Source organism: Dicentrarchus labrax, unplaced genomic scaffold (genome assembly GCF_905237075.1).
Source record: "Dicentrarchus labrax unplaced genomic scaffold, dlabrax2021, whole genome shotgun sequence".
NCBI lineage: Eukaryota > Metazoa > Chordata > Actinopteri > Moronidae > Dicentrarchus > Dicentrarchus labrax.
The window spans coordinates 6,458,257-6,479,428 of NW_026136701.1; the positions used below are offsets into that span (position 1 = coordinate 6,458,257).

The 21,172-nt window shown below is 42.9% G+C and overlaps 1 protein-coding gene across 5 annotated transcripts in view; it reads right to left on the reverse strand.

Moving 5' to 3' along the window:
- Nucleotides 1-786: 786 nt before the first annotated feature.
- The window catches only part of LOC127363499 (uncharacterized), a 146,445-nt gene continuing 126,059 nt past the window's right edge, over nt 787-21,172 (reverse strand). For 4 of the 5 annotated variants that reach the window (XM_051400033.1, XM_051400009.1, XM_051400026.1 and 1 more), the window contains 6 exons: nt 18,187-18,308; nt 15,071-15,188; nt 12,005-12,325; nt 9,719-9,926; nt 8,002-8,491; nt 787-6,806 (listed from right to left, as the gene is read on the reverse strand). In XM_051400033.1, coding sequence (XP_051255993.1) covers nt 5,739-6,806; nt 8,002-8,491; nt 9,719-9,926; nt 12,005-12,325; nt 15,071-15,188; nt 18,187-18,308 — 2,327 coding nt within the window. In that variant the 3' untranslated portion in view covers nt 787-5,738. The remainder of the gene's footprint in view (nt 6,807-8,001; nt 8,492-9,718; nt 9,927-12,004; nt 12,326-15,070; nt 15,189-18,186; nt 18,309-21,172) is intronic. The other variant, XM_051400044.1, reaches the window with a different exon arrangement.

Consider the following 21,172-nt stretch of genomic DNA (forward strand, 5'->3'; position numbering starts at 1 on the left):
TTAACTGCTAATATGGTTCTCTCTATCCCGTCCCTCTCCCTCTGTTTCTCTCCCTCTCCTGACTTGAGGCGGGTATTATCATTGTAATCAAGCGGAGACCCAGCTAACACGATCATTCTCTAAACCATCATGTAGAAATAATCCCCTCCTTCATATTTGATTATTGTAATAAATCTTTTTAACCAGCTATTCAGTCACACAGCAATGGCGCACATCTCCTCGATCCATCATTCAGCTGGGACGAAGGCTGCAGAATACAAGAGAGCTGCAAGGGCTGGTAAAGGGGCCTTGTACTATTCGGTCGCAGCTGTCAGGTCCGGTCTATTCGCTGCTACTCTGGAGTTCAAAATGTCCTTTTTTTTTCCTTTGCTGGGGAACAAACAGAGAGAACTCTCCCCTCCGTCTGAAAGCGTGATTGCTCTGCAGAACTCTCCGTCTGTCCTCTATTACTGACCTCACATCCCCCCATCGGGCCAGATCAGACCAGACAAGGTGTTCCTTCATCTGGCAGTCAGACACTCACACACACACACACACAGGCACACCCACACTGTCTGTGGTTTGGAAATTTCAAGGGGCCAATTTGACAAGGCACACCCACCTACTCACAACAAGATACATGCTCACAAGGTGCGCACACATTTGTATGCACTGCACAGCACATCTCTCAGTCCCTCTCTCCCTCTGTCACACACACACAGAAAGCACACGCAAGCAGCAGAAGTCTGATTATCCAGAAATTCAGGAGACAGTAGAAAAGAGCACAGAGCAGGTCTGACTCATCTCTTTGAAATAGTTCCTTTTTTATTCAAATTTACAAAAAGAAAAAGTACAACAGAAATAAATACACTTTGTTCAGCACGCAATTGTGGAATTGTATCAACATCGTGCAGGAGCTATGAAGTCACTGGGGGGCACAGAACCGATGGGGTCTACCTGTTTGGGGTCAAGATGACTCATGACCTTTAACCTGCACCCTTAAGCTACATATCAATATATCTAGATGCTAAGATACCTGCTCTCATCCTCTGAGTGTGACTTCCCCACCCTCAGTGTATTTGGGGTTGTTATTTCTTTGACTGAGGACTTGACAAATGGCCTGACAGGACCACTTTGACCACTTAGGTGTGTCACTGTGGGTTGCTGCATCTAAGCTAGCTTAAAGAGTGAAAAGGGGGCTGTGGAGTGCTGCCGCGGCTGCAGGCTTTTATTCTATTTAAAACAACTGATTCATCTAATCACGCTTTTGATTGAACCAATTTGCCGGGCTCAGGAGGTGGGATAATCAGCTCCGTCAAGTGGTTTAGTCGGCGCAGCACTCCAGAACCCTGAAATAAGACAAATCAAGAGAATCATCACTTTGATTTTGACCAATCAGCCGGAGCAGAACTTTGAATTAGACCAATCAGCAGAGACGAAACACCTGGAGCCAATCAAGACTGTGGAATAAACCATATAATTAGAATGGCAAGAAAGGTCACTTATTGGTATACCATGCTAATTGCTTTTGCAATGGCTGCTCGAGAATTGGCAATACTGTTATGAAAATGAGGATAGGTTTTTTTGTGTGTTGAGAGACAGAGAGACTCAGAAAGTTGGCACATTCCACATAAATGCTAAGGAAAACATTGCCCAGATGATGCATTGGCAAAGCAACACGTTAGTGCTCTTTACAACAATTCTTATTCTCATAACAAATTTGTTCCAAGTTCTTTGGCAGTCATTTTAGGTGTACCAGTGAAATTTTCATTCAAGACATCATTTAATTCTTTCCATTCTAAATTGTTTGACATTTTACTCTAATAACATGAGGTTTAAATTATAACTGGGTCTTGTTTTTGTAGTTTTAACAATAATTTATCAGTTATGAACACCTGACTAATTGCTGAGAACAGGGAAGATGGCAACATTGCTCCAACAAAGTCAGATAGGGCAAGAAACAAACAACCCAGTAGGCAGAAAACAAGACAAAACTGTAGTTTATCCTGTAGTTTAGTGAGATGATGTGAACCAGTTTATGTGTAAAAGACAACATACCCTAAGGCTCAATATGCACTTGTCATTTCAAAAGTCTTGTATCCAGATAAATCAGGATAGTTTCCCCAGGCCACAGGTCTGACAGACTCCAACCCAGAGGCTGGTGTTGAAGCACCTAAAGCTATTTGGTAATTGCCAAAGATGTAGAAGAAGAACGTCTGCACTTTCAGTTACAACCTTCACAGTTTAGACAGCTAGCTAACAACTACCCATCAACACAAACTCGTGGATTAATCGCATTTATGGACTGCGAGTGAGGCAAATGTTTTCTCGTCTTCAGTGGATCTTATTCACACTGCTCCCTCACACATACCGATCATTCAAAGTTTGACCTGATCAGAGTTCCTGAAAGCGATGTTTCCAAGTAATGTTGCGAAGCAGCTGGACTCCTAAGATCCCAAAATCCTGAGATCACATGAGAATCCATCTTGCCAGGCTTCAAGCTATGCGCTTGTGTCCAACCACAGTGGTAACAGACCAATCAGTCTCCTATGAGGAACTACTGGCAGCCACAGCATGAGCTACAGGCGTGGTTTAACGCTAGGTTCCCTTCAGTAAGTTGATCAGATTATTCCTGTGACAGACAATGATAGACAGATGGTTCATTTATTCACATGCCAAATATTTTTTGAAAGTGCCTGCCCTTTAAAGAGTGCCAAACAGTTCCCAACAACAACTTCCCAATGATGACTTCCCAGATGGTTTTCTGTAACAAAACACCTGGCGCAGTCAGGTTAGTTTCCCAGATCTCAGCAATTAACTTGCAGAGTACAATCTTATTGTTACTATTATAAACTATGAAAATAAGACCCAAGTTGTAATAAACCAAATGTATCCTTTATGGTTGGCACACAGTATATTACTGTGAAGTGTCTAATAGCCCCTATGCTTTGTCACTATAGACCACTGAGTGTTACATGTCTGATGAAAGGATTAAGTAGCTGTCGGATATTGAGGTATTGCTGATCAGCCAAAAAGAATGATAACTCAGATCCCCCCTGAGGTTCTGTACCCCCCACTTTTCTCCAGTTATTGTGCAGTATTTGTACATTGGTCCTGATACCATCCAGTCTGCACAGTGGCACTGTATGGACAAGTCTGTGGCTCAGGTAAAGGGTGCAGAGGTGTATATGGGTTTCATTTCGGTCAGTGTGAAGCCTGACTTCCTGATTGCTTAAGTATATGTTGACAGTAGCAGACTTCGACAACAAGATTATGGTGGACCAAACTGGTGGGCACTAGCAAAGCTGGCAGCTTGACTTATGTGGGTGGCTTTACAGTGAACCAGTGATAAACGGTGACACTTTTCCGATGGCACACCAAAGACGTCCACATTCAGGTTAGGGTATGAGGCAAAATTCCCCTCTGGACTCAAGAAATTCAACAAATTTGTGGGTGTTAGTTATTTTTCCACAAAATTAGAGAATTTGTTTGACTTAAGATATATGCAAAATGCAATATTAATATGGTCGTTGCATTGCCTGAAATGCATGAAGATTAAATCTGATGGACAGTCACTTTCCCATACTTTTATTATTAAAAATCTTACTCTTAAATGTACATTTGATTATATTTCTAGAGAGAAGTATTTATCTATAAAACTTTGTCTCATATCTCTCAGGCAGTGCAACACTAATGACAGAGCTGTCCTTGAACTCCATTTTGGTATATTTATTATTCTACTTTTTCAGAATAATAATCCAAATCTTTGGGAAAATGCAGAATTTTTGTTGTATGCCTGTTAGGGGAATTTCTCCTCACTCCATTGGATTTTCATCAAATTGGTTCCACGCTGGGACAGGCAAGTTCTGAGTCTTCCTGTAACTAATATTTTGCACAACAAACTTCAGCCAGAGGCCACATGTATAATTGAATCCTTGGCTTGTCCATCTCAGACGAGAGCTACCACAAAACAACCCCAAACCTGTTCACTTACTACACAGATGTTGAAAACATGTTTTCAGTCCAGCTCAGTTAATCCATTTCTAATCTACAGTACATACAGATAGTCCCAACAGTGCTCCATTTGGACATGTAAGTTCTGCTTTTTTTTTTTTTTTTTTACTAATTTTTCATTTTATATACTCTCTTTTAGCAATAATATTTAGTGGTATTTACATCTGAAATGCTTTTACATACAGTCAAACATTGTATCTTCTTCTTTAATTGACATCTTATAAAACAACTGTAATCTTTGACATTATTCATTATCTATTATTGAACATCACACAGTATAAAAGTGCATTCCAGCTGAAAACTCCAGCTCATTTGCATCCTGACCTTTTACAAGAACAAAAAGCCTGTCGTGGGAGTCTCTGTGGTGTTGTTCCCCTATAATTTCATTACAGATCTATGGAAATGTTTCATTTGGGCAGCACGAGTGTTCAAAGTGGAATTGATTGCCTTTTTAGGTTTTTTGTTGTCTCCAAAAATCATGCATACTTTGTCCTCAAGACATGTCAAGTGAGAATATGGGGAGGGGGCATAAAAAATAGGAGCCTTATTCCATAAAAACATTTAAGAGATCAATAGTAGAGTCATCATTACTCCATATAACAGATGGAATACTTGTGGATGGTTTGTGTTTATAATTTACTGTAGTACAATCAAAGCTTCATGTTCATCAGTTCTTTTGTGTCTGTGTGTGTGTTTGTGTGTGGATCTTTGTAAACATACCAACACTCAACTACAAAAAGCGTGGGGGGTGGTGTGGGGGGTGTAACAGAGTAGGGGTGCGGAGGGTGGGGGATCGCATCCCTAAATCATTTAAATTTTTCACAATGTCTGTTTTCCTTGTGGGCTGAGAGGAGGGAGAATCTTTTGCAGGATTTAAATGATTCATCATTTTCATTTGGAATGAAGTAGTGAGCTGAATAATTCACTTTTCTGCCACTGCAGATGGAATAAAAAGTAACAGATTCTGTACAATCGTCTAACTTCCACCGACCATTTCTCTCTCTATACATCCATCCCGCATCCCATTCACTTTGTACTATATTTCATCCCCTGTGTGTTATCCTAGTTTATAAACTTCCTTGTTAAATGTTTACTCTTGCACGTTGTCCTGAAAACTAATGCTGCCGCTTGCGTATCATCAGTCATCAGTCTCATCTTTAAATTGTCTCTGGGTGTCGCGGTTTCTCCCTGCCACTCCTTTGTTGAATATGCACACATATCCACTCAAAAAGTGTGTATGTGCACTCCTGCTCGCACATCCATATTCCCTCATGGACTTTTCCCACACACAAACACGCATGCAGACACAAAGAGATGACCAACACGCACCACCAGAAACGTCTTCCTTCTTGTTTCCTGCTGTTTCTTATTCCGTACGTGAGAGTTGAATTAAATCGAGTCTTGGATGTTTGGGTTGTTTTTCTTTGTCCAAAGCGTTTAACAAATTGTTGCTGCCCCGAGCAGAAGCAGCCTCTGCATTGTCTCAGTATCTGTGCTCAACCATATCAGCGTTTCAACACTTATTGCTTTAAATTACATCAATCACTCCCTCCCCTGCCCTCGCATTCTCCATCCTCCCTAGGCTCATTTTTCTCTGTCTCTTTTTATTACTTTGCCTCTTCATCTTTCTCTCCTTTAACTTCTCTTCACATTATTCTAGCTCTGGTTGCCTTTTCATCATCCTCCTATTCCCGCTGTTCCTCTCTTACCCCCTTTGCCCCTATCTGTTTCATTTTTATCCTTCCTCAGTCTTTCCCCTCTTCTCCAGCCTGCTCTACTCCCTCTTTTTTCTCTTTCCTCTCTGGCTCTTCTTTCTTTTCCTTCTCCTTTTTGGCACCCTCTTCAACTTTATCCTTCTCTTCCCTCTCTTTCTCCCTGTCTTTAAAAAGTTGGGCTAATTTGTGGAACTGTGGACCCCACTCTTCCAGCCCTGCACCCCACTCCTCCTTCTCTGCATCCTTCTCTCCTTCGCTCTCAAGTGAACTGAGGGATCCAGCCCGGGATCCTGTGCCCTCCAGGCCGTACACCTGCACAGAGTCGTACGGTGGCTGTGATGGGTCAAAAGTGACCTGGGCAAGGCGCAGACGTAGGAACTCACCCACCCTCAGTGCCAAGGAGGGACCCCCAGGCCCTGGTGCTCCTCTCGCAGCCTCCATTCCTGGAACCCAGCCGGCCCCGAAGCCCATCACGCCGCCGTACGGTCCCCGAGGCTGCCCCGGGAAGGGAAAAAGCTGGGGGGTCATATCCCTCCTGCCCAAAACATACCCCCCGAGACCCACCCGATCACGCCAGTCCCCAATAAAGCCAGCTGCTTCTGGGTAGACAGATGATATCCCTCCGCCCTCCCTGTCTGGCCTCGCCACCACAAAGTTGCTCCCCATCTCCAGTCCTCCTCTCCCCAAGCTGCCGGGGTAGTCCCTCTGTCCAGATACCTCCCCCTGCAGGACAGTGGCGTAGTTGCGTCCACTGGCAGTTTGCTGTTGGCCATCTGTGGAGGTGCCCCCATTTCCACCTCCACCTCCTCCTCCCCCTCCTCCTCCTCCTCCTCCTCCTCCTCCTCCACTGGAGTCAGTTTCAGCCTGGCCAGAGCTTGTGCGCTTTGGGGACAAGCCGGCGCGGGAGGCCCTGCGTCCTGCCATGGGGAGGGTAGCCGAGTCGCACACCCAGCCTCCTGCACCGTGACCCTGGCCCATCATGGAGCCGGATCGGGTCATGACGAGGTTATGCTCCCTGGGTAACGTCTCCGACTGCACCTGGAGGGAACGTAGGCGAGCACGAGTGGTTTCAGTTCGGGGCTGGGGTAGGGTGTGGTACTGTTAGGTTTGGTCAACACGAAAAAATGGGATGAAGGATAATTTAATAAGAGGCACAATAAAAGCAGAGAGGTGGGGGAGGGGGGGGGGGGGTGGGGGGGATGATAAAAAGTGATTGAGAAACGAAGGAGAGGCAGACATTGAGCAGAACAGAGTGGAGGAAAAGCAGAGTTGGAAGAAGCCATAGATATTAATTGGACACTAAAATGAGCTAACACTGCACTGTGAGAGGGGAATGGAGAGGGGAGTGATCGAGAGATAAAATATTTGAAAATTAAATAAAGGAAGGGCCAGAGAGCCTTGCAATGGCCTAATAAATAAAACAAAACATAGAAAAGATAATGAACAGCAGGATATAAATGTGCTGATATGTCTGAATCATCATCTTCCCCAAACATTGTCCTGGACATTTCTGCTACCGTGGAGAGATTAAAAATATTATAGTGTTGCAATCACTGCAATAATACAGTACATGAGGTTGAAAGCAAACTTAATAATTATTTTATATTTGCTTAATTACTTTCTTACTTACTCATTTGCTCATTTAATTGAATAATTAAGTAATTCATTCATCTTTAATACTTTCGCCAATGCAGCCATCTATCATTAATTAAGTCATTTATTCAATTTTAATTCATAATTATTATTCTATGCGACATCTATCACTTTTCCTGCTTGCTGAAACATTAAGCCATCCATCCATCCATACATCCATCCATCCATCCATGTATTGAACTGTGTTACAGTACAGAACTTAAAGGATTATCAATTCATTCATATTCCAGTTTCACACCAAATGTGCATGTACATATCATTTGCACAATGTAGATTGAAGGACGTCATTATCTAAAGCATTATAGTACGTCCTACCAAACGGCTAACTTGGATGCTACAGACAACATTGCTATGTGGAAAATAACAACATTAATCTTCTAACCTGGCATCCTCCATTATCTCTCTGGGGACCGGGTAGACTGGATTGAGGAGTAGAATTACATAAATCCTTGAATTTACAGTGCACCAAATTATTGACTCTATTTTTCTCTACATCAAAATTGGAGGCGTTATAATTCCTGCCTATTATACATGTGAGAATGCCACTGGACACAGGTGGCATATTTAGGATTAACTCAAAGCTGAACTGTGATCCGAAATTGCACGTTTGGTGTAAAAGTGGGGTCACTGTAATCCTTACCCAGTCCACATCTTGACTGTGGTTCATCTTGTCCTCATTGCTCCCATCTGTACAGTTGCTTGCAGTTCCTGCCCCCCCTCCTCTCTCCTGGCTGTCACTGGTCCTGGGTGTTCCTCCATCTGACGTGCTTACCCCACTCTGGGGTGCAGTCCCGTCGCGGCTTCCTGTACGACTCCCCGTTCGGCTTCCCGTGCTGAGGTCTGTGGGAGCTATGTACACCGCCCCAGACTCCATTGGCCCAACCATGGCCCCTTGGTTCTGGATTACCAGAGAGTGGTCTGGCTGGCCTCCAGGAAAGCGGTATCCCAGCTCTGCCAGGCCTGGTTCAAATGTTCCCCCTGGTGTGCGACGGAGAACAGGTAACGTGTGGCTGCTGTAACAGAGGCGACCATAGAGAGGTCCTCCTGGTCCTGTGTAGTTGTGATCCACACCCGGATTCTGAGCCCAGCTATAGGTGCGAGCTTTTTCTTGGCTACGCTGGGCATAACGTCTGCAAGACACAAGGCAAAATCCCCATTTAACTTAGTCAGGTAAATGCCATATTTACTTTACTTGCCGGTGAACAAAAGTCAGTGACAGGAAAGAAAGGTCTCTGGTGTGATAATGTGTCCTGGTGCCACACACACCAGGACATTATTTCTGGTTTTGACTGCATTTTTGAAACCATGGTTTATGATGTTGTACTGTGTAGCAATATATCCACATTGTAGGGTATTTCTTTTTTTGCACACCCAGGTGTGCCTAATAACATTAACGGGGTCCAGTGATATAGTTTTCACTTGCATAAGGTTAGGTAAGGACTTCTGTAGATAGAATTCAGACGAAGTCAGACAGTCAAAGTTCAGGAAGCCGAGGCCAAGATATCCTGACTTTTTTGATGCACGCTGTTAAAAATGTGTAGTATCCAAGCCCAATCCAAGATAACCCTGGAAACATCATCAGGGTTACTTTCACAGACTTAAGAAAGCTCCCTCCAGAGCCACAGAAGACATAACAGGACTGTTATTACTCCCCATGACAAGCTAACAGAAATTCAAGAGTAAATTTGGTGGATATGCTGTACAACAGAACCACAAACTACAGCTTCAAAGTTACCATAAAGTTTAACTATCCACTCCTCCGTGACACAGTGTCAACAAAAATAAAAACTTCACAAAGGTAGTATTTATTGCAGGGATATTGCAGTGGATTGCATTAGAATTTAGAAGGTTTCCCATGTTGTTGTGTCCACCTCCATAAATTGAGAGAAGCAATTTTCGATAAACTAAAAGCAGCCTTTGTACTTGTTTATGGCCTCCCCATATGGCTTGCGTGAATTCATCTGAGCTAATTATTAGTCCAAAGGCAATAACAATTTTTCACAGAAAGACATCAAAGTGGGTGCGAACCACTCTCTGATGTAGCAGAACATAAACGAGCTTTAACAAAATGAGCACAACAAAGTGGTCTCCGAGGACTGCAAAGCTTGATAGCCTTCTGTCTCAGCATTTTGATCGGTGCCTTAATATGACCTGGGAGGTACGGCTTGATCAGTTCCTTAAGTTGATCAATTGAGTGCTGGACTGAGATAAAGCTTTTACTCTGAAGGGGTACTTGTTTCCTCCCTGACTTCCTTTTAACGTGTAACAAGAGGCCAGCCATGTGGTTTGATGAAATTAGACAACAAGTGTTGTATATGTATGGCCACATGGAAACAAACTCTCCCACGCCTACTTACACATTCCTGCTGTCTAGTGTGCGATAGCCACGTGAGCGCGAGCTGTGCGGTGCACTCTGGAGCGCGGCAATGTCAAAGGCAGCAGTGTCGGCCTCGCCCCCGCCCTCGTCATCATACGTTATGATGTTCTCACGTACGTCGTCCTCCTCCAGCGGTGACAGGGAGTCACGCTTCTGACGGCGCAGCGACAATGACAGGGCACTCACCGCTGCAGAGGGGTGGCAGCAGGAATAGAGAATATTGAGGCATAGGACAGAAATTGGAAAAAGAATGAAGAACAAGGGAGAAGGGGGCAGAAGTCACAGGGGAAATAAAGGGAAGGAGGAAGAGTGAGCAAGGGAGAAAATTTAAGGCAGACAAAGAGGTGAGGCACACAGAGACAATAGAAATACAGACCAAGCCTTGGGTTAGAGGGCTGGTATATCATATCAGCAGGATGCATGCCTCCACTGTGTAATTGACTTTGAGCTCCAGCCAGGCAAATGGACGCTGTACTCTCCTATGGCTTCATGATTCTTATTCCACATTATCCCAAAGCAGAGAGCTACATTTGACCCCTGGCTGCAGGGAAAGAACCAAGCTATGGTGGCTCCTCGACAGTTGTCCTACAAGGCTACCTGTGATAGTCCACCCAGAAGCATTTGGTCTACGATTTGACAAGAACTTTTGTTAAACTCAATACGTTTATTATGTTTAAATCTACTTTTATATAGTTATAGGGAATGTAGGGAATACTTGTACTTGACTCCAGGTTTTCATGGGACCAAAATACTGGACGCAATCCATAACAGCCCGGGTAACCAGCTGCCAGCCGGATATATCCATCCATTCCATTCAGATAAGCATGGACCTGTCATGGACCAGCCAGAAATTTCAGGTGGCGGCATCAGTATGATATACTAGCATCTTGGTTCCTAATGGGTGGATGTTCCAGTTCTTCCACAGAAACTTACAGCCCCACAAAATAACGTGGATAGCTAATGACATTTGCCTTGCCTTTGGAAGTAATGCTTGTGTATGTCTGTAGTTAGTAAGCTATAGTTATAGCTATAGCCAGGTTGAAATACCTCTATTTGTATGTCTTGGTGTATGTGCATACTGTGCGCATATACTGTGCATGCCAGCTTCTCTCTGTGGATGTGGTTAAGCTGCAGCAGTAAATCTAGAGCCTAATATTGTTGGAGGTTGCATTATTTGATTTCCATTGAACTAATCTAATGATCCCTGAAAGGAGTGGGAAAACTCTAATCTTTCATATCAATTTGAGGGATCACCTTCAAGCCATGACAAATATGTATTTCTCTCTCTTCAAAGGAGCCTCTATAAAGCAGGCTCGCATGAAGAGTGGTTACCAAATGGCTTGATATCCGCCTTATGTATGCCAAGCCCCTTTTTAATAACCAGATGGGATCCTGATGGAGCTGTTGTCAAAGCTTCTGTAAGAACATTTGGCATTTTGTGGAGGGCCCAGTTCGGGATTAGCATGGACCTCTTATAGACAAGAAAAACTAAATTGTGCTGGAACCAATCTCTAGCCCTATTTTAAAGCTACAAACTTGAGGTGAATGCTCTAACGCTGTGTGAATTTCCGGGTGCCCTTGCCACTTAGTGAACTAAATTCTAAACTCCGCCAAAAGCACGCTGCACGATCACCTTCACGCCGTGTTGCGTTTCTTTCTTGATTGAACTGGTCTCTTCCAGAATGATAATGCCCCTATCAACACGGCATGAGTAGTGATCCAACAGACTGAATAGAAATGACAATGATGCTGGCCACGAGCCAAAGCCTTCTCAGCACCTAGACATTATCCAATTGAGCATTTGAGTTTCTGCAAAGGTGGCAGTGACATTTTATTATGCTGCTATCAAAAACCGGAGGGCCCAGATAATCACTCAGAATTGTTATTTTAGGAGTGATTAGTGCTGACCTTGCCAGAGGGGATAACTGGACCAAAATTGCGAGGAAAAGTAAACCCCCGCTATTGAGCAGCTGTGACTAAGAGAAATATTTACGCTGCTGCTTTCATTATTTTCATATGCAGATTAAGCATCCAGGGATGTAGTGGAGGGTAAACAGCCCTGAACACTATTTACTTTTTATTTGTAGATTAGCATTAACCTCTTTTACATGTAGGAAATCTTAATGATATAACTTTACTGTATAAATAATACTATGCTCTATAGTAACATGATATAGGTTGTATAAGTAAGGGTCTTTAAATGGACAAAAAATATTTATATTACAATTTTTTCTACTGTTGTTATTGTCTTATGGTGACTACTTACCCAGTAGCGTAGCAACACAAGCCAGGATAGCCAGCAAGGCGGCGGTACTGAGCCCAGGGGAAGGCAGTGTGGACTGCTGAGGGAGACACACTGCCTCTCTTTCCCAGTCCCATTCGCCCTCGGTCTGTTTGTCCTTCTCTTTCTCCCCGGCCCGTGCCCCTCCTCTCAGGCAGGGACAGACGGACACTGTGACCGTCCCGGTGCTGGTGAGGCCTGATGTGCCGTCCCTTAGGACCAGCGGCACGTAGAGTGTCAGGGTAGAGGATGCAGAGCGGGACAGCGGCTGGAGCTGGGACAGCAGCACCAGGCTGGCTGTGGGACCTGAAGGAAGACAGAGAGGAAGATCATTCATCCATTGTTAACTGCATGGTGCAATTTCTAATTTGAGCTTGTGCTGATTGGCAGCCGGACGTTTCAATGGTGAAATTATCCACAAACTTGACGCTCATGTTTGCAAATTTATGGTTCCAATCAATTGGTGATTGATTTGTACCACAACGGAATGAGAAAGATCTAACTTTGGAGTTCATCTTCCTCATTTGAGAACATTTTCCCTACCACTGAAGCTACAATGTCTTACACCAGAATAACAATGATACTAATTTGGGTAAACAGGGTGAATATGCTGTAGAGTCTCAATTAGGGTATCATACTCTTAACTGCAGCCACTCTTCATGATTAATGGCTCCCAACTGAATACAAAACATAAAATCTTAGATACTTTCACATGCAAAACGACTGCCTTTATGTCCATTTGGCTAGGAGTATTTTTCAATACAAAGACTATCATACCTGCTGGTTCACACTTTACCTGACCTACAGTGCCAGTAAATAATAATATAGTATGGGCGGAACAGAGACTGTACATCTAAAGCATCAAGTTTCGCACAATGCTTAAATGTTTTTATGTATAGAACTCATCAAAAGGCCACATATCTTTCAGTTTTTTGCAATTGGCTCACATAAAACAATTTAGGACAGAGAGCAGCAACTACGCAAGAGCTAATGGCCCTTTATTGGTCCATCTCCTCTTACTTTTGGGCAAAAGAGCAGTGAAGTGTCTGTGTAGAAGTTATTTTTAGATTTCTTCAAAATGAAATGCACAAGGCTACAAAAAATAAGGCCACATAAAAGAGGGCACATGAACATAGAGTGGAAAATATTTAATAAGCATGAAAGGCACTGCAAAGTCATATAAACATGTCTCAATTATCCTCTCTGATCCAAATCACAGATCAAATCATTATCTTTTTTAACAAAGACAAGCTGTCCATACGAGAACAGAACATGCCCTTTTTTTTCTCTGTTCTTCTGTTGGATGACACATCAAAGAGGCCTTTGATTCCACATGTCAGCGACTTTATCCTCCTGATCCACAGTCCAACCAGAGCAGGTTCGCTCCTCGTGGTTTTGCCAAGTTTAGGAACAATTAGCAGGCCAATGGCGCAAGCGATAGCCAATCAGTACTTAGCTCCCCAGCTAATGGAATTTTGCAAATCATCCTGTTGAATATGACTATCAGATGTTAGATATCAGAAAAAAATATCTTCAGTAGACAGTTACGATATAACACAGGATATATATTCAGTGAAAAGCTCTGATAAACCCTTTAGGCTACGCTACCTGCTCAGCACCGAACAGCAGACAGACATAGTGGAGAATTTATCTGCAAGGTGAAGACCCAAACAAAGCTAATAGGACATTGAATATCCAACACTGGTCAGATGAACAGAAATACTTCAGATAAATGCTAATGCTACTGGATGTGTATACCACACCATATCAACTTTTTATGGTGAAAATGTGTCAGTGTAGTGTTTTGCTGCGTTGCCCCACAGTGGCCAAGACAACCAATAAATACTGCTTTTTTTTTTGCAAAACATTTTTTAGAAGTGAATATACTGTATTTGGGACAAATTGTCTTACTACAGCTTGATATACTGACATATCTAGCTAATATGACATGGTAGATGAGTTCAACCAAGTAAATTGGACATAATAATAAAGGTATGTTCACTGTCTCCACTGTTGGAGCAACGTTTTAATATGTATTTATGCCAGCTGCAGAGGGCAGGAATGCAAATATGTAGTACATGTAAGGTGTAAGCCTCACGCTGTTCCACTGACAGTCCGTGGCTGTAATGCGTCAAAGCGTGCAGCAGAAGAGCAAAGGGTTAAAAAAAGAAGAAGACTGCTGCTGATTTAATCTGGAATGTACTACTGTAGAGCATAGTATTAAAAAACTTAAGCTTTGCAAATGTTTTATGTTTTATTATGCATCTTTGTTAGGCCTTAAGGATACAAACCACGTGTTTTGTTGTGAAACACTGACTGCAAACAATAACGGTACAGTACATATTTGTTGTTGTATGCAGAACATTTTTTTATTCTAACTTGTTTTACTAAGCACAAACGACCCTTAAGATGTATGATTTGATGCTTAGGGTTGCAAATAATCAGGAGTACATGACTTCCTTGAATCAACAAGCCCAACATGTGTGAACATTGTTGAGTATGTCAGTGTATATTGCACTCCATGTGTGTGTATTTGTGCAGGAAAGGGTAAAGAAAGCAGATGGAGAATGTACCAGAAACAAATACTAAGTAGCTTAATTCAGTTGAGTTGAAGTGAATTAAATGAAGCAGCTCTGATTTCTTCAAAAGCTTTTCATTGGAAACAGTAAGTATATGAGGTGGGTGCGGGGTGGGGGTGGAAGATGGATGTAGTGGATATGGGAAGGCAAACAAGAGGGACGAATAAAAGAGAGGAGGATAACAAAGCAAAACAACGTGGCCACCAGAGTTGGGAGATGGATGGTACAAGGGAGAGGCAGAGACAGAAAAAGGGAAGGGGGAGGTAGAGGGAGGAGAAGAGGAGGAGGGTTTGAGAGGAGGGTAAAAGAAAGACAGAATAGGAGAAAAGATGAAGAGGGAAAGAGAAAGGCGGAAAGAAAATGTGGGATTAAGAGCCTTAAAAAAGTGGGGGAAAAAACAATATGTGTCTGCCTAGGGAACAAAAAAAGGAATTAAGAGATATACAGAGAGAGGGAAAGATTGAGTGCCTACCACCACTGTCCCTGACGCTGAAGTTGAGGGCAGCGCTGGACTCTGGAGGGATGCTGAAATACACAGTGCTGTCATTCCCTCCCTCATCTCTATCAATCGCCCGCAACACCTGCACCACCTGAAACAGAGAGATAGAGAAAGCAGAGGAGATTTGGTGAAGGGAGGGTGAGAATGTGTGTGTGTGTGTGTGTGTGTGTGTGTGTGTGTGTGGAGGGAGGGAAAGCGCAGAGAGCAAAGAGAAGAGGAAAGGAAGGTAATGGGAGAAACACTTACACAGAGAGTGCTTTTAGCTACAAACCATTAGCCGACGTCAGCAGGAATCAAAACAAGCCAAACAATTAGCACAGAAACACAAGTGAACTGTGTCTGATACTCACGCCGAATAAATAACTGCCCCTGACATAAATCGCCTTTCACAAATACAGTGCAGCGTGGGTTTCAATTTAGTAATAGCATCTGCACAAGTATACAGCGGCAATCGTAACCAAATTAATCTAAGAAAAATATCTCCCGCAGTCTAATCTGATGGGTAATTTCTTTTTAATGAAAAACTCCGGTCGTCATTATGCAAGACGTCCTTTCAGAAATGCTTTCGAGTGTAAGGGATGAAGGCTGCTACATGCTCTCTGAGCCAGTCACTGTCTCTAGGCCTTGAGAAGATTTGTTATGTATAGTCACATAATGTTATCAGTGGCTGTGTGTGAATATTCAAACGTGTTTTGGCTAATGACTTGTCATACAGAGGCGTACATACACAGCCCTAACACATTTGAAGATATCATAATCTTCCTTTCTTGAACTGTCTCCCGCTCACTCACACAACAATATACACAAACACAAACATGAACATCACAGGCGAAAACAAACCAACGCCGTTGCCACAGAATCACAGATTTAGTGGCGAAAACAAAGACACAAGCAGAGCAATGAAAACACCAGCAAAAACAACAGATGGGCCAAGATACCAAATTATGGCGGTGGAGCCAGCATGGAATACTGAGGATGGAGGAGAGAAACAAAAAAGAGAGCAAGGGATGGTTTCCAGGGAGGGATTGAGGAGCACTGAGATGATTTCTATAATTGAGATAGGATCGAGTAAGAGCACCATGATGCAGAAAAATAGACAGGAACACAAATAAAGCAAGACGGATGGCAGGAACGAGGGAGCCGATCTGAGAGGAGACTCGTGTTTAATTACAATGTGAATAGCTGCTGCGTTCTGATAACGGGCCATGGAGGATTCACCTGCCTACATGGTGAATGGGCACTCTGTAGCTGTATGCTGCCATATCTGAACAGATTAGTACCATGGCACTGTATATGCTCCTATACTTGAATCCGCATGGCTTTGAATAATATGCTGCCTTACTTGAAACAGTTTTGAAGGCACTGTACTGTATGTTTCTTTATAGGAGACATCACTGTTTGAAATAAATAAATATGACGCTTGACAACTAACAGCGTGGATCTCGTTCCTGACTCCTTGTCTGACAAAATAAAGAGTTCACAGATCGGCCATGTTGTAGTAACATGAACATCCAGATTGATTATGAATATTTGTACATGTTATTTTATGCAAGTACCTTAGTACATCATAATATATGGTTTATGCATGACATACAAAACAAGAAAAAACATTTTATTGGCATATCAGCATAGCCTGTTAGCATGCTACGATTTTCTGATTAGTATTGGTCAGATCCAAAACTTAACCTGACGATGGCACTGCGTGAAAAGTAAGGGAGTCACTCAAGTTATAACAGTTCATCCTAAGGGAGGACTTAAATGTGTGTAAGACATTTCATGGCAGTTACTCCAATAGCTGTAGAGATATTTCACTGAAAGCCACAAATGTATATCCTCATGGTCAGTGCCTGAATTGGACCCAAAAACGTGATATTAGCCTATTTCAGCACAACCTTTACCCCTAACAATATAACCCTAACCCAAATGCTTTTAGCTTTTTATCCATTTTAACAAGGACATATTGTTCCCACCAATATTTCCTCAGAGATCCGCCCCATTCGCTACCTTGGATTGCCAACGATTGACACTAACCAAACCAACAAACCCAACAAACACTAGCCTGTCAAAGGCAGAGTAGGGCGGGTCTTTGCGGTTGCCAAGAGGGGAAAAAAAAAATCTGCCATTATGCGGTTGTTTAGGAGTGCAAACCTAGACTCACCAGGAGGTGGTGATAAGATGTAAGGGTACTCATGTGGACAAAAATCACAAGTGCTGGTACTCCACTACCATTTCAGGTACTGTTCATGGTGGCGCTAAAGGGAAAGTCAGGGGATCATTAACGTCTTTAAGGTTTATCCTCTGGGGACTGAATGAAAGTCTCATGACAATCCTTCCTATAGTTGTTCCTGGATGAAAGTGGTGAACTGACTGACAGACACAAGCATTGAATCGCCCCACTAGCGTAACTAAACAGTTAAATATACCCAAAACTACTGTATCTCTGAACTATGTCTTTAACCAGATCACACACATTTAGGCCATTCTATGTGATCTCCTTTTGATAACTAATGTAATAACTGATGTAACTGTTTTTGACTTCCATTCACTGAACCTAGCCTAAAACAGTTTGGAGCCCCCCTCTGGGGCCCGTCTCCCACTTAGAAAACCTCTGCTCTAGGGCATCCCATAACCTGAACTTTTTAAGAACCTTATGAGGCTTCAGAACATGTTTCTCTTCTTGACAAATTACAATCTTTTACACTGCCGACAACCTTTGAAAGTATCTGGATTTTGCATGTAGTATCACCACATGAACAATGCCAAAATTTAGTTCCAGGAACTTGTCCCCAAGTTCCCAAGGCAGAGGAACAGCATGGAAACAAAAGCAGAAACTGTGACAATGGCTATACGTCAAATTCTGTTTTGTTATGTTCCTGCACTGGTAAAGGACTGATACACTGCACCAATTTCCCCTGGACTGTCCCATTTTCATACAAACAAAAGCTTGTTCCAGCATAACAATTAAAGATGCTGTAAAGATGCTATTAAAAATATTTTTTTACACATAAGGACTTTACATTGTAGTGTCAGGACAGAACTGTTCATGCAGACAAATGCAGTGACATCAGGTCACTGAAACACATACTGACCTGTCCGATGGAGGATGAGTCGCACAATGCCGTTGTATATTGTCTGTCCAGTTCTGGTGCATTGTCATTCAGATCTAATGTCTCTACTGCAAGCACAACTCTGGACACCTGGCTGGGATTGTCTGAAAGAGAAAATCAGAAACAAGCAGCTTACAATACAGCACTTTAAGATGCCTGCAGACAGATGTATTTGGGAGTGCAGCAAACAGTGTGTTCACACACACAGGTGCACATTTGCACTCCATTAAATCCATTCAATTGTCCTCATAGGTGAGATCAAGCATTTCAGTCCTTTGTCCAAAAACTTCAACAGCACTCAGATCACATTAGCGAACACACAATTGGCTAAATATACAGAAGTACATTTGGTTTCATTTGGCTTGTGTTACAGCTCACAGGCTCCCAGCTGGAGTACAACTGATGCTTCCATAGCAGTAAAATTTTTCCACATCAAACTGTTCCATTCTTAGCCAAAGCATCTCACAGCGTCAAGTGTGTGTGTGTGTGTGTGTGTGTGTGTGTGTGTGTGTGTGTGTGTGTGTGTTTTAAGAAAGAGAGAGTGAAGGAGCGGAGGAGGAATGTAGAAAGCAGTCAATCTGCATGCACTTACACAAGGGCACAGTTTAAATGGATTGGCAAAGGGTCTCCCACACCCCATTCACTTGGATATACACACACTCAAACATGAAGTTCTCACAGAGACGCTTGAAACGCACACAGTCACACTCAGAGAGCTGAACATTCACCATTACATTTTAGGCTGCTCTTGTGTAGTGCTCACACAATCCAGGCTCACAAGCATACATCTTTCTCATTTATCTAAGCAGGCAACCTTGCAACACAGTGGGCCACACTTTCTGTAAACTAAGACACACACACACACACACACACTCCCACACTATGTTCTCAAACCTAGAGCAGTAACACTGTGTCATGGATGACAGCGACTGGTTCCTTTCGCTGAAAAGCTGAAAATGAGCTCTTGCCGTAATGCCACTGGGTGAGCTGGCCTGCCTGTGGCCATGGCAGAGCTCCTACTGTGCTTTATGTCAACACAGCCTCCGACAGTCTGTTTATTAGATAGAGCTCATTATTCAAGACAGGCACTCACTGTGCTGCCTCCACAGCCCAACCAATACTGCTGCCACAAGGAGCCCTGAGTAGATTTTAAGTAAAGATTAACTTTGTCCAGAACAAGACTTGGCAGGAAAACAACTTCCCTTCCTTGCACACAGCGGCCACTGGACAGCATTCTACAACTAGAAAATTCCTAAAGCAATTTTGATTGTGCCTTGCTCTGGCCCATATGTTAATACCATGTCTACGTGCTAACCGCTATTTAACCGCTAATCGCTAGCTCTGCGCTAATCGCTAGCTAAGTGCTAACCGATAATTGCTAGCTAAGTGCTAGCTGTGGTTAATGTGTTTAATTGTATTATTCTCCTGAAGGAGTGCTAATGTAAATTAAGTAACAGCTCATAGTAGGGTAAAATATTTAAGGTGTATTTAACTTATTTTGTGTTAATATTAAAATCATTCAGCTTTAAATTGTTTGCTTGTTAGCCACCTGCTAATTATCTTTAGCTTGCCAGCTAGCGCTAGATTATTAATGCCATGTAATCCTCCCTATAGCATATTGATAACCTGTCATCCTTCCTTAGCTAGCTAGCTAAAGCTAGCACACATAAACACATAAACCAAAGCTAGCGCTTAGCTACGTGCTAATCGCTAGCTAACCGCTAATCGCTAGCTACGTGCTAATCGCTAGCTAACCGCTAATCGCTAGCTAAGCGCTAATCGCTAGCTAAGTGCTAGCTTTGGTTAATGTGTTTAATTGTATTATGCTCCTGAAGGAGTGCTAATGTAAATTAAGGAACAGCTCATAGTAGGGTAAAATATTTAAGGTGTATTGAACTTATTTTGTGTTAATATTAAAATCATTCAGCTTTAAATTGTTTGTTTGTTAGCCACCTGCTAATTATCTTTAGCTAGCCAGCTAGCGCTAGCTTAATAATGTCTTGTCATTCTCTGTAGCTAGCTTGTGTGTGTGTGTGTGTGTGTGTGTGTGTGTGTGTGTGTGTGTGTGAGCAGGCTTTGGTTGTCATGGCAATCAGGGAGCCCACGGCAGCTGCGCGCTCTCTCTCTGTCTCTAACTCCTCAGAGAGACAGAAAACAATTAAAACGAATCCCCTCAAAAGCATGGCCAGGAACGACCGAAATGAAAACCGAAAACACCGTGAGCGTCGTCATCTTGTTGACTATAGCACTGCCGAGTTTCAGTGGCTAAAGTTAAAAATGTGACCTGGGGAGATTGAGAGAGAAGAGGTTCAACAAGCGTTTTTCAAGAATCCTCCTCTCCATTTTAACATGGGAGTAGATGGGGCCGTGAGAGGGCGTTGCTGGCGCATCAGTGCATCTCCCGCCAAAACTATTTGTCTGACAGCTTCAGCAGTTGTATCACTGCGACCCCAACGGATTTACCTACGTTTCTATCTATAAATTATTTCTGTAGAGTGAAATTTGTGGCCATGACAGCAGTTTACAAATTTATTTTTTGACAAATTTTTCTCTCTCCCCACACTCTAGCGATGATGTCACGCACTCTGGCAGTTTTTTTCAGTTGGAGGTTCTCGCAATACACACCCATTCATTTTTTGGACCGGTTTTTGGCGATTTATCGGCAAACCGTTTGGCGAAATTCTTAGAAAAGTCATAGCACTAATGTCCTCATCGAGCCGCACGTTTTGATACCTTTTTTGTGTACGTGCGACAAAAGCTGCGGGAGAAGAAGCGCGCCGAAAAAGCGTACGGAAGAATAATAATAAGTTTAACTAGAAAATTCCTAAAGCAATTTTGATTGTGCCTTGCTCTGGCCCATATGTTAATACCATGTCTACGTGCTAACCGCTAGGTCTGCGCTAATCGCTAGCTAAGTGCTAATCGCTAATCGCTAGCTAAGTGCTAACCGCTAATCGCTAGCTAAGTG